At 41.6% G+C, this 11,349-nt stretch overlaps 1 protein-coding gene across 3 annotated transcripts in view; it reads right to left on the bottom strand.

Annotated features, from left to right (window-relative positions):
- Positions 1–778: 778 nt before the first annotated feature.
- PDZD8 (PDZ domain containing 8) overlaps positions 779–11,349 on the bottom strand; it is a 255,486-nt gene continuing 244,915 nt past the window's right edge. For all 3 annotated transcript variants that reach the window (XM_084633971.1, XM_084633972.1, XM_084633970.1), the window contains 2 exons: positions 6,468–6,630; positions 779–3,607 (listed from right to left, as the gene is read on the bottom strand). In XM_084633971.1, the coding sequence (XP_084490097.1) occupies positions 1,407–3,607; positions 6,468–6,630 (2,364 nt within the window). In that variant the 3' untranslated portion in view covers positions 779–1,406. The remainder of the gene's footprint in view (positions 3,608–6,467; positions 6,631–11,349) is intronic.

Here is an 11,349-nt window from a genome sequence, read left to right as displayed (position 1 = left end):
CTAAAAGAAAGATGAAAACAATATATGGTCTATCTCCATATACAAGATGGAGCCTCAGATACATTTATAATAAATCAATAGGAATATCATACTTAGCCAGACGATGCTAGAATCCAAAACTTCACCCAACACAAGACCAGATGGTTCTTTTCAAAAAGTACTGGCCAAATTCCTCCTCACCTCTACTGGACTTATTTGTTTTGATCCAGTGCAAAGATGTTATACTTTGCTGAATAAGATGGTCTTTTTGTTCAGACTGTTTCTTCTGGTTGAGTGGCTGAATGCAGTTCTGTAATGCATGGTGACACCAGAAGTGTTGAGACATGTAGCATATAGTGATTCTGTTTAAATATGAAATTTATTTTGCACTTAGAATCTGTGGGTGGCAAAATAAATCTTAAACCTTTTGAAATCTTAAACATCCTTGCATGCCTTTGCAAGGAGAGTGGTAATGCTAATTCTAAGAATCCACATTTTAGAACTGCAATTTTCCTTTAATAGGTTAAAATGTTATAACATTTAAAAATGTGATTATATTCTATAAGGCTGCCAGCTATTTTTATCTTAATAAAAATAATATTGCTACTTTTGCGGGACTAGTCCAATAAAATTACTAAACAGTATTGGTACATACTTATGTATTATATTCAAACAGGGTTTAATATCCCAAAGGTCTAAGGAGAAAATATTTTGTTTGGTACAGCATTACTATATATCGGATTAGCCACAACTTTTCAAAAGTTATCTGTGTTTAACAAAAGTATAGAAAGCAAGCAACTTGATATGTAATACCACCTTTACTGGACAGTTATTATAAACAGACAAAATAAAAGCCACAGTGTTTGTTTTCATGATACATTTGGCAAAAAATATACAACTATTCAGAAGACATAAATCAATGCAACGTGATCAAAATTTCAAAACCTGGTCCCTCAGTGATTGCTGTGTTGTCATCAGTTTAGGCATGCAGCAAGCTCGCAAACGTTTTCATCATATAATGGAAATCAAACATTTCAAAAATCCTGACAATTTCCTGTTCAAATCACTAATTCAAAAACAAAAAAGGTCAATAATGCACAAAGGACACCACATATACATTAACATGAAATGTTAGCTTACATAATTTGAAAAAAGTTAAAAATAAATTATTAAAAATAAACTCCCAGTATAAACCCAAAAATGTAGTTTTAACACAACTTGAACCAGCCAGTTTAAAAAAATGGTGGTACTGTAGCTGGAAAAATACCTCTGCTAACCTTACTCTTACACAGGCAAATAACTGTGGTGAAGCAGGTCATGTACATTGTACCAGTGTTTAATTAAATTTTGACTTATCTGATTTTTTTTTTTATTAAGTGCAAAGTATTCTTTTCAATCCATTCTTCCGAAAGCCAAATATGCAACTATCAGTCAACTGAATGAGGAGTATCAAGCGGTTCTTCTGATATGCTGTTGAATGTTGGGGCCTCTGTCACACTGACCTCTTCATGATCCATTTCTTCTGTAGTACTAGAGTCTTCTGCATATTTAGTCATTTTCCTGGATTGCTGGTCTAAAGGTGTATTTTCCAAAGATTCTATATCCTCAATGCCTGCTCTGTAGTGGATCATAAGCAGTGTAAGGGCTTGCAGTCTTTCACCTGATTTAGCCAATGCAGCAGAAATTAGTGCTTTTTTCCTTGCATCACTTGTCTCTTTTTCTTCTTGAATGAGTGAATTATTATTTTCCAATTCTTGGTCTATTTCATTCTGCAGCTTATCCAACATGAACTCTAATTTCTGGAACCTTTCCTCTGTAGGCAAGCTTTTATAGAGATCACGGCCAATTTCTTTTACTGCAACGAAGACATTGTCATCTAATCCTCCCTCCTTTTTTGCTAACTTTATCCCTGTGCTAGCTGCACGTTTTGAGGGACTATTTGTACTGCAAATTTCAGTGTCACTGCTTTCATTATCTGAAGTGTTTGGAGTGTGCTTTGGTGAAGGTTCTACAATGTCCATCCCTGGCTCAACAAGGCGAGCTTTAGGGACTTGACGAAGATTTAACAAACGGGTACTTGTGTTGATGATATGTCTTGTTAAACCTGTGGTTTTGTTCACAGATTTAGATTCTGAATCAACACGAGAGGATACAGCTTGAGGAGCTTCCTGCCCCTCCATCCTATAACTTCCCATAATTCGGTCAAGTCTCCTTTCAGCTCCTACACAAAATGGGGTTTCAGTTAGACATTTTTCTTGACATTTTTTATGACAAACATAAGCACAGAGCATGCACTGGGAAGCTGCTTTAGTCCAAACCTTCTTTTTGCAGTAGTCACACCAGGTGGGATTCTGGAACTGAGTATCTTGAAAATTATGCTTGTTTTCTGTAAAAATCATTTGTCCCAGATAAGGATCCTCTTTCTGAAGTGCATGAACTTCTTCTACCAAATTATATTCCTTTTCTTTCTCCAGCAGAAAACTTGAGTCTTCTGGTTCCCCTTCTTTTAGGTATTTAAAGTGTAACGTTATATCGCCATAGCAAAACTTTTCATTGAATCCCTTACGCACTGTCAAATTGCGCAAAGCAGTTCTAGTGACTGCTGCTTTCGGCGCAGGGGCATTTAATCTAAGTGTTCTAAGGTATTCCATGGATGATGTAGCTATACAATCTAAAGCAATTTCTTCAAGTTTTATACTTACGTGTCCTAAACAGATAAGACCACCCATTTTGAAAGGGTCTCTGCACCAAAGTGCAATATTAAGGTACTTATGGTATCCTTCCACTTCAAATATACAGGAGGATGCCCTTATCCTTGCCCATCGACCTTGTCGATTGCGATAAGGAATTTCTGGTGATTCCCATGAATGATGGTCATCTCCACTTTCCTTAGAACTACGTGAATTTTCTGAAATTGTATCTTTTACTATTTCTGGTTTTGTTACTGTTGGTTTTGATATCACTGGGTCTTCCACTTGATCATTATTTTTTGTTACCTTTTCTGTGCATTTATCTCCATTGTTTGCAGGTGGAGGAGGCCTCTCTGGTTTTTCAGAAGATATGTCTCCTGTTTCTAACAGATTTTGAGTTTCACTAGAAGGCAAAGTAAGTTTAATTTGTGGCCTAGGTGGGACAGGAGGTTTAGTACTGCTCCCCTGAGGTGGTCTAACTGATTGCTGTGATGTGTCCTGACCCTCGGAACTTTTGGGCACGACCAGTTTGACTCCATCTTTTGGTTGTGTTTTTAAAGTTGTCTGATAATTTCCTAAATGTAGCTTGCGATTTAGAATTGGAGATATTGTTCCAAGTGGTTTAGTAGCAAATGTTACTACAGAACGTTTGGGACTCTGAGTTGTTGGCATCTCTTCTTTGAAATCAGGTGACTTTATCTCACAAGCTAAATCTTCAAATTCTGAATCCAGTTCTTTGTTATCAGCATCTGTTGAAACACTAGCTTGTTCCTCTTCAGGGTGTGCCAGAAAAGCAGGGTCTTCGAACTGTCCAAAACCATCCTGCAGTGCTGCACCATGCTGATTATAACCAACAGGCCTTTCATAGAACACTAAAACTCTGTCGCCAGCCTGCTTAATAAGCTTTAGCACTTGAACAGTCGATGTGATTTTAACTCCTATAAAAAAAAAGAAAAAGAAAAATTAGCAAACGTGAAAGAAAAAAAAGACACCAGTGTCCAAAATCAGTACACAAATTCATTCAAATCTGTAATATTTAATAATAATATTGTTATTAATAAAGGGGAACAGTAAAGCTATTATGATAAAAAGATCCCAACTGTAAGGTAATAATAGTGGGATTCTTTTAATTATTCTTACCGAAGTAGAACAGTATTGGTGTGGGGGAAAAAGAATAATTGATAAAAACCATTTTACTATGAAACTAAAAATGAATGGGTGCACACTGTGGATTTTTAGTAGTATTTAGCACCCAGACACTAGAAGGATGGGTACCTGCCTTAGAAATATGCATAACTCAAATAATAAAGGTAGCGTTAGGCTAACAAACAAATCAGCGCCAGTACATTAACAGCAGCATGTAGGCACAGTGGCCAAGAATCTCAGCTGGGCTCAATGGTGGGAGGAGGTGAAGATGGCTCTAAGCCAGAGGTGGGCAAACTATGGCCCGTGGGCCACATCCGGGCCACGGGACCCTCCTTCCTGCCCGGCCCCTGAGCTCCTGGCCCGGAAGGCTAGCCCCCGGTGTTCCCCTTCCCCCGCAGCCTCAGCTCACTGCGGTGATGGGGCTGCGGGCTCCTGGGGCAGCGCAGCTGCAGAGCCTGGCCTGACCTGGTGCTCTGTGCTGCGCGGTGTGTGGCTGGCTCCAGCTGGTGGCACGGCTGTAGTGCCGCCAGCCACCAGTGCTCCAGGCAGTGCGGCAAGGGGGCAGGGAGCTGGGGGGTAAAGAGGGCAGGGGAGTTCGGGGGGGGTGGTGGTGGTCAGGGGCTGGCGGTGTGGATAAGGGTCGGGGTGGTTAGAGGGCGGGGAACAGGGGGGTTGAATGGGGGTAGGGGTCCCGGAGGGTCAGTCAGGAAGGAGGGGGGTTTGGAGGGGGCGGCGGGGGGCAGTCAGGTGCGGGGGTTCTGGGGGCCGTCAGGAGACAGGGAGCGGGGGGTTGGATGGGGCAGGAGTCCCGGGGGTGGGAGGGGAAGGGGCCAGGCCACACCTGGCTGTTTGGGGAGGCACAGCCTCCCCTAACCGTCCCACCATACAATTTCCAAAACCCGATGTGGCCCCCCCCTGCTCTAAGCAATCTATTTTCCTGGTCCTGACCCCCAGGCATAGCCTAGACTGATACCTAAGCATCGCTTTAAGGCCCTGATTCAGCCAGGTACTTAAGGATGTGCTTAATTTAAGTATGTAAATAGTCCCACTGAAGTCAATGAAGTCCATGGGTGATGTAAGGCGGGCTATACCAGCTTCATGCCAGCCAAGAATTCTGTTGGGGCAATCCTCAGCTGCCTGTCCGAGCCAGCTTGAAATCCCTTTTAGACCTCTAGAGCAATGCAATGAGAATTTAGGCAGGGCCCAGGATCTGGCCCATTCTGTCATTCAGTTTAACACTATAATGTAAATCTGTTTATTGTTAGAGTTCCATGGGGTCATGAACAGAAGTAGATTCTGTGGTCTGAATCATTGGATGTCTTTCCTGCACCTGAGTACACGGGCATTTGATTCAGGGTTTGGCCCTGTTTGAAACCCTAGCATGCCCTCCTGCTGAAGCATGGAACTGTATTATTGGTGACCTGAAATGGTTTAAATAATTATCTGACTTATTCGATGTGTCTCAGGAAAAGAGTAGATGGTGACTGATGATCTGGCTTTGTGATCAAGGCCTTGTCCTGCTTGCCATAGCAATCTGAACAATTCAGCATATTATTTTACCATAATTGGATACTTCATTTTCACTTCAATGAGACATGACATTTACACATCTATTTAGAGACAACTGTAACAGCTGTATCTTCTTAATTTTCATATTGGTAATTATGAAGATAATAAATATGCAAAAGAAATGGACCGTTTTTAGATTTTCAATCAACTGCTAACAAAAACAGCATCTAGTAAACTATTTTAAAAAGAAATAGGTTACTAGAATCAGTGGTTGACCACGGTTTAATACCACAGTAGTCTCTGTTGGACAAAGAGCAGCTATACAGTCCATATAGCGTCAAAGTCTTCCTGTTGAGAGAGTTGAATTCCATTTTTAACTATGGTCTGTGAGCCCAGGTGTCATTTTAGGACAACATACTACACTCAGTCCACACCAGGATTTCCAGTGATGTCAAGGGAGGTTTGCACAAAGATCAAGGATACATCATGGCTTTTATGCAGCAACTAAACTTTCAATTAACATTAGCCAAAATTTGCAAATCTGGGTACCTAAAGTACTCTTTAAGTAATATTTCAGCTCCAAAATAAAAGTGGGCAGAGAATCAGATGTGATGAGAACCTACAGCTCCCAATATGGAAATGGTACTTTCATACTCAACAACCTCCTTGGGTCACATTTGAGTTTTATGTGATTATTTTACAGTCAGAAATAACTTCATGCTCCTGTTAGCACTTCAGAGCCAACACTGGGTTTGCAGGCCTGGGAGACAGAAATACTCTATTTTGCTTTTTAAGTAAGCAGATGTTATACTAAAAAACATTAAAAGATGATGAACAGGGAACCCCACAATGCTGTTTTTAGAGCTGTGAAGAGTATAACTCCACTTCAAATGTTTCTTCAACTGTTTGGATTTATATCAAGTATAGAATAAATGTTTTAATACACAAGTAAAGGTGTCACAGTTAAATTATACACCTTAGGTGGCCATAAATACACAAAAGCTAATGTAACAATAGGAGACTGTTTTTTGTTGTTGTTGCTTTAAACAGCATTTTACTTGAATAAAACTGATTACTGCTCTTTTGTAACAACAAACTACTGTTTTTTAAAAAAACAAACAAACAAATGACGTGATTGCTCACCTCCAATCGCTATAAGTCTATCTCCTCGTTGGAGATCAGCAGCTGCGGCAGGTGAGTTTGGTGTAACAGTTTCAACAACAACATATCCTCCATCCTCTTCCTTAGACGGCACTAGACGGAGAGTGAGTCCAACACTTTGTAAATTCCCTTTAATTAGTTCTGCCTGGAAAGAAAAGACGTTAAGTTTATTGGAATTCAGTGGCTAACTGACAATGTTTCAATAGTTAGTTACAATCAATCATATATTTATGGAATGAAAATAATTATAAAAATAGGCATTATGAAACACAGAATATAAATTTTTTTTTGACTGTATAGGGATCCACTTGACTTCAAGAGGCACTTGATCAGGTCCTATATTCACCATTTGCTAAGCCAGTTTATAGTTGCGGGAAAAGAAATAAAACCTCACCAATTCTCAAGACTATATGTACTGTAACTTCTACATTAAAAGGTAGTGTAAGAAATTCCCATTTATACATATTGTACAAAAACTTAAAAATATAGTAAAGATATATACACACATGTGTCATATCCTCAACAGCTAACCTGTACAAATGCAATTCAGGAGGGAAAGGAGCTTAAAGATCACCTTTGCAATGCTCTGATCCGGCTGAAGCTGCATGTAGGCAGCTCCCCCGTACTTATTCCTATATATATTTTAGTATGGCTTCAAGGTTTTGGTAACAGAGCATCAAAACCATTCACTTTTAGGATGCTACTTTGTATGTAACACATTATATTTGAATTTGGCTATCTACTGTACTTCTGCCAAAGTGCTTTTCTATCCATTTGAGACATTGCAAGTTCCCCTATGTCTAGTCTCTCAGCTTGAAGGAGTGAAATTTAATTTGGTTTTTTCGAGACAATGAGACAAACTGAGGACTGCTGTTTTCAGAAATCCTCTAAAGGAAACTTTTTATTTGCTTTCAATTTACTGAGTTTAGGTAGGCAGTTTCCCCCCTTCCCTGAGCCACTATTCAATTGTCTATGTTTGAACTGTCTGGAGTTTATCCTCCTCTTTGAGTGTGTGTTGGTTTGCTCAATATCATAAGATGACTTTTGTATATGAAGCAGATTACTTACAAGACTCTTTCCCTGGCCATACCTGGCTTTATCAATGTCCCTTTGCTATAGTCATGACACTCAGGGCAGTCTTGTTTTCTGATGAATAGTTAAGTTTTGTACCATACTTTGTAGATATAAAAGTGCTATGAACTACAATTAATTTTCTTCTTTTACCTAAAAATGGTCTTGTGGTTAAGGCAGGAGATCTGAGTTTACTTCCCAGCTCTGAGGCAGACTTTCTGTGTGAACCTGGGCAAAGCATGTAATCTCTCTGTGCTTCAGGTCTCCATCTATATAATGGGGATAATATTTTCTTTCACGCTCTTTGTCTGTGTTGCCTATTTTGAACGCTAAAACTGTAAACTTGTCAGGGCAGTGACTGTTTCTTACTATGAATATGTATAGCACCTAGAACAATGAAGCCCTGATCTGGTCTCACCTGGCATCTTTAAGCGCTACTGTAATGCAAATAAATAATCTAATTGCCTATAAGAATTACGTCAATTTCTTAGGTTTCAGAGTAGCAGCCGTGTTAGTCTGTATCCGCAACAAGAAAAGGAGGACTTGTGGCACCTTAGAGACTAACACATTTATTTGAGCATAAGCTTTTGTGAGCTAGAGCTCACTCCGATGAAGTGAGCTGTAGCTCACGAAAGCTTATGCTCAAATAAATGTGTTAGTCTCTAAGGTGCCACAAGTCCTCCTTTTCTTTTTTCAATTTCTTAGCTCCTCCTATTCCATTCTATGTCCGAGACAACTCTAGTATTAGTGTTGCTTAGCAACAGGCTATTCAGTTAGGATTAAAAAACAAATAGAAAAGTTTATTAGAAATATTTTTGGAAGAAAGTATAGACGTTTTATAAAAGGCCTATTACACGGAAAGAGACTCTTGACACAGTAATACACTTTTCACTTCATCAAGTTCATAGAGTGACTTTAGGTTATGTAGCTTTGCATATGACAGGATTAGAAGACTACTACTGATGGCAAGAGACTGACAAGAAAGAACTGTGTCTTTGATAAGAAAGTGACAGGAAAAAACAGGATGATTCCCATCTTATCTGCATTAGGGTTAGCAAGTTTTTCAAATTTAATTGCACTGTATTAATACTTCTTTGGAGCCTTTCTGCCATCTATTGTAATGGTCTACAGTCCTTTATTAAATCTAATTCAAAATAATGAACCTCAGTCCATGGAGTCTGGAATCAATTAACAAAATGGGATATTTCGATGTCATGGTAAAGAGGAAAAGGCTGGGTTCTGGTCTGGTCTGTCAGTTTTGCGATACCTAAGGAGAAGAGCTCTGTTACCCTAGTCACAGTCGCTGGCTTCTAATTTTCCCTGAGGGTGCTCAACCCCTGCTCAGCCCCAGGCCCTGCCGCCACGCCACCCCTTCCCTCAAGACCCCACGCCACCCCTTCCTCCAAGCCCCCCCCGACCCACCGCCCTCCCAGTGCCTCCTGCATGCTGCAGAACACCTGTTCTGCAGCCTGTAGGAAGCACTCAGAGGGAGGGAGGGGGAGGAGTTGATCGGTGGGGGCCACAGGCAGGTGGGAGTGGGGGGAGGGAGGGTAGCTTGGCTGACAGTGGGTGCTAAGCACCTGCTAATTTTTCTTCGTGGGTGCTGGAGCACCCACGGAGTTGGCACCTATGATCCTAGTCCTGAATTCCCTGATCATTGAGGTAACTGCTCAGAAAGCTTGGCTTTCATAATATTTTGAGAGTTGCTTTTCCAACAGGGTCAAAGTGTGGATGGACAAACGTCTCAGGATTATTTCTAAGTTCATTTTGAAGACCGTAATAACTTATTTGAAAACTAGTACCTGACAAGATGGCCTCTAATACAGTGCCTTTTGGTGTGAGGTAGCAATGACCACTAAATGGACTTAATATTAGTTCTGAGCAGTTAAAATATGTGGATGGGGAAGAATGGAAAGGGAGGTAACTGACTACAGTGCCTAGCACAACAAGCCCCAGTCCAGATCATGGCATTTGGACACTAGCCTCATAACAATAAAAATATACACTAATAATAATGCGTGATAAATGTTTGAAAAAAATTACTACCAATAACTCTAGCTCTTAGAGAGCTTGTCAGCACAGATCCCCATTTCTGGAAGGGGCACTCTAAAGCACTGAGTTGGAACCTTCTAGAAAGCGCTGAGCATTAGGATCACACATGCACTTCCTGGAAAAAACGGTTACCTACCTGTACATAACTGTTGTTCTTTGAAATGTGGGTGCAGACATGTATTCCACTCAGATGCTCAGCACAGCAAAGCCAGAGAACTTTGCCTTGCAGTACCCCATAAGATGGCGCTGGTGACCTATGACTCCTGAACCCCTCCCTGGCTATTTACGGGTAGCATTGCCCTACCGGCTCAGTTCCTTCACACCAAACTTCAGAGTTGAGATTCCAATGCAGAGTGGATGGAGGATGGGTTGTGGAATACATAACTATACATGTACAAAAACAACAGTTACTGTACAGGCAGGAAACCATCTTTTCCTCTTCCAGTGGGTTGCAGATGTGTATTCCACTCCGGTGACTCACTAGCAGTATCAGAAGGAGATGGGGCTCGGAGTCTCCTTAAAGACTAACTGCAGGACTGCTTTCCCTGTAAGAGGAAAATCAGGTTAAACTGGCTCAGGAAGAATGAACTCAGAGTATGTCTGCAATGGAGATGGCTTGGGAAGAAAGACTGCAGCTGGGATTGGAGATCTTGCCCTGGGCTGGGTTGAAGAACTGGATCTTGCAGACTGAGAAATGTCCTAGGGATTCCAAGGAAGCCATTGAGAATAAGGGTAGGGCACTGATGGCCAGCAGGTACTAGGCCAGGAGCCCCTACTGCAGCAAAGGTGACAATCTCTGTACTGATGGTGGTCTAAGGACAGTCGCAATGACTTCTGAGAGTGTTGCTTGGAAGGCAAGGGAGAGGAATTCTCCTGAACTCGATCCCGATGAGCCCTGGAAGTGCCTGATGGTAGCAGAGGAGCCACTCCTGACAGAGAAAGCAAATGACCAGTCTTGTCCAAAAACTAATATGGAGATGGCATCAGTACTGAGAATGGATGAGCAGTTGACGCCTTCAGTGTCAAAACAGGCATAGCACTTCCATGCAGTATCAAAATATGGTAACCAGAGCTGAGGCCAGTACCACCTAAGATGAGTTCTGCAGTTAAGATACCTTCAATGCCAAAGATAGCATCTGCACTGATGGACCAGTCAGTGCTGAAAAGGCAGCTGACCACCCCCCAGCCTCCACAACTCTGCACTCTGAGTCTTAGGGAAGGCAGAACATGGTGCCGACAAATGAGACGACTGTGACGAGACCACTTGGTGCCAAGGGCACAGCGGCAGCAGTAGGCGTGGCAGCTGAATGTTCCTGAATTATTGGGGAATCTGAAACAGAGAGGCAATGCAGGTCTGATGCCACCTGCTATGCCAATGACATAGGACAGTTGGTGCTGATACTAACGTCAGTACTGGACTCAATGGATGCCCTGTTACTGGAGTCACTGGTACAGTATCCAACTGATCTCTGTGTCATACTGGGGAGTAGTAAGATGGCCCCACTCCATCCTGAATATTAGAGGAATCACAGTGCCGGTCAGCACTCCTCTTAGAAGATGAAGAGGAATCTCTCAGAGTCCTAGAATGGCCTTGATCTGTCTCGAGGGAACTCTTCCTCAGAGAGCCATAGGCTACAAAAGGCTCTGCCGGAGCAGATGATCTGCAGAGGCGTCTAATGCTGAAGCTGGTCTTATGGTCTGCTCCAGAAGGTGCTGTTTAAGGTGCAAGTCCCTTCTTGCA

The sequence above is a fragment of the Lepidochelys olivacea genome (assembly GCF_965140295.1).
Source record: "Lepidochelys olivacea isolate rLepOli2 genome assembly, chromosome: 7".
NCBI classification, from domain to species: domain Eukaryota; kingdom Metazoa; phylum Chordata; order Testudines; family Cheloniidae; genus Lepidochelys; species Lepidochelys olivacea.
This window is presented reverse-complemented; position numbering and strand designations above follow the sequence as displayed.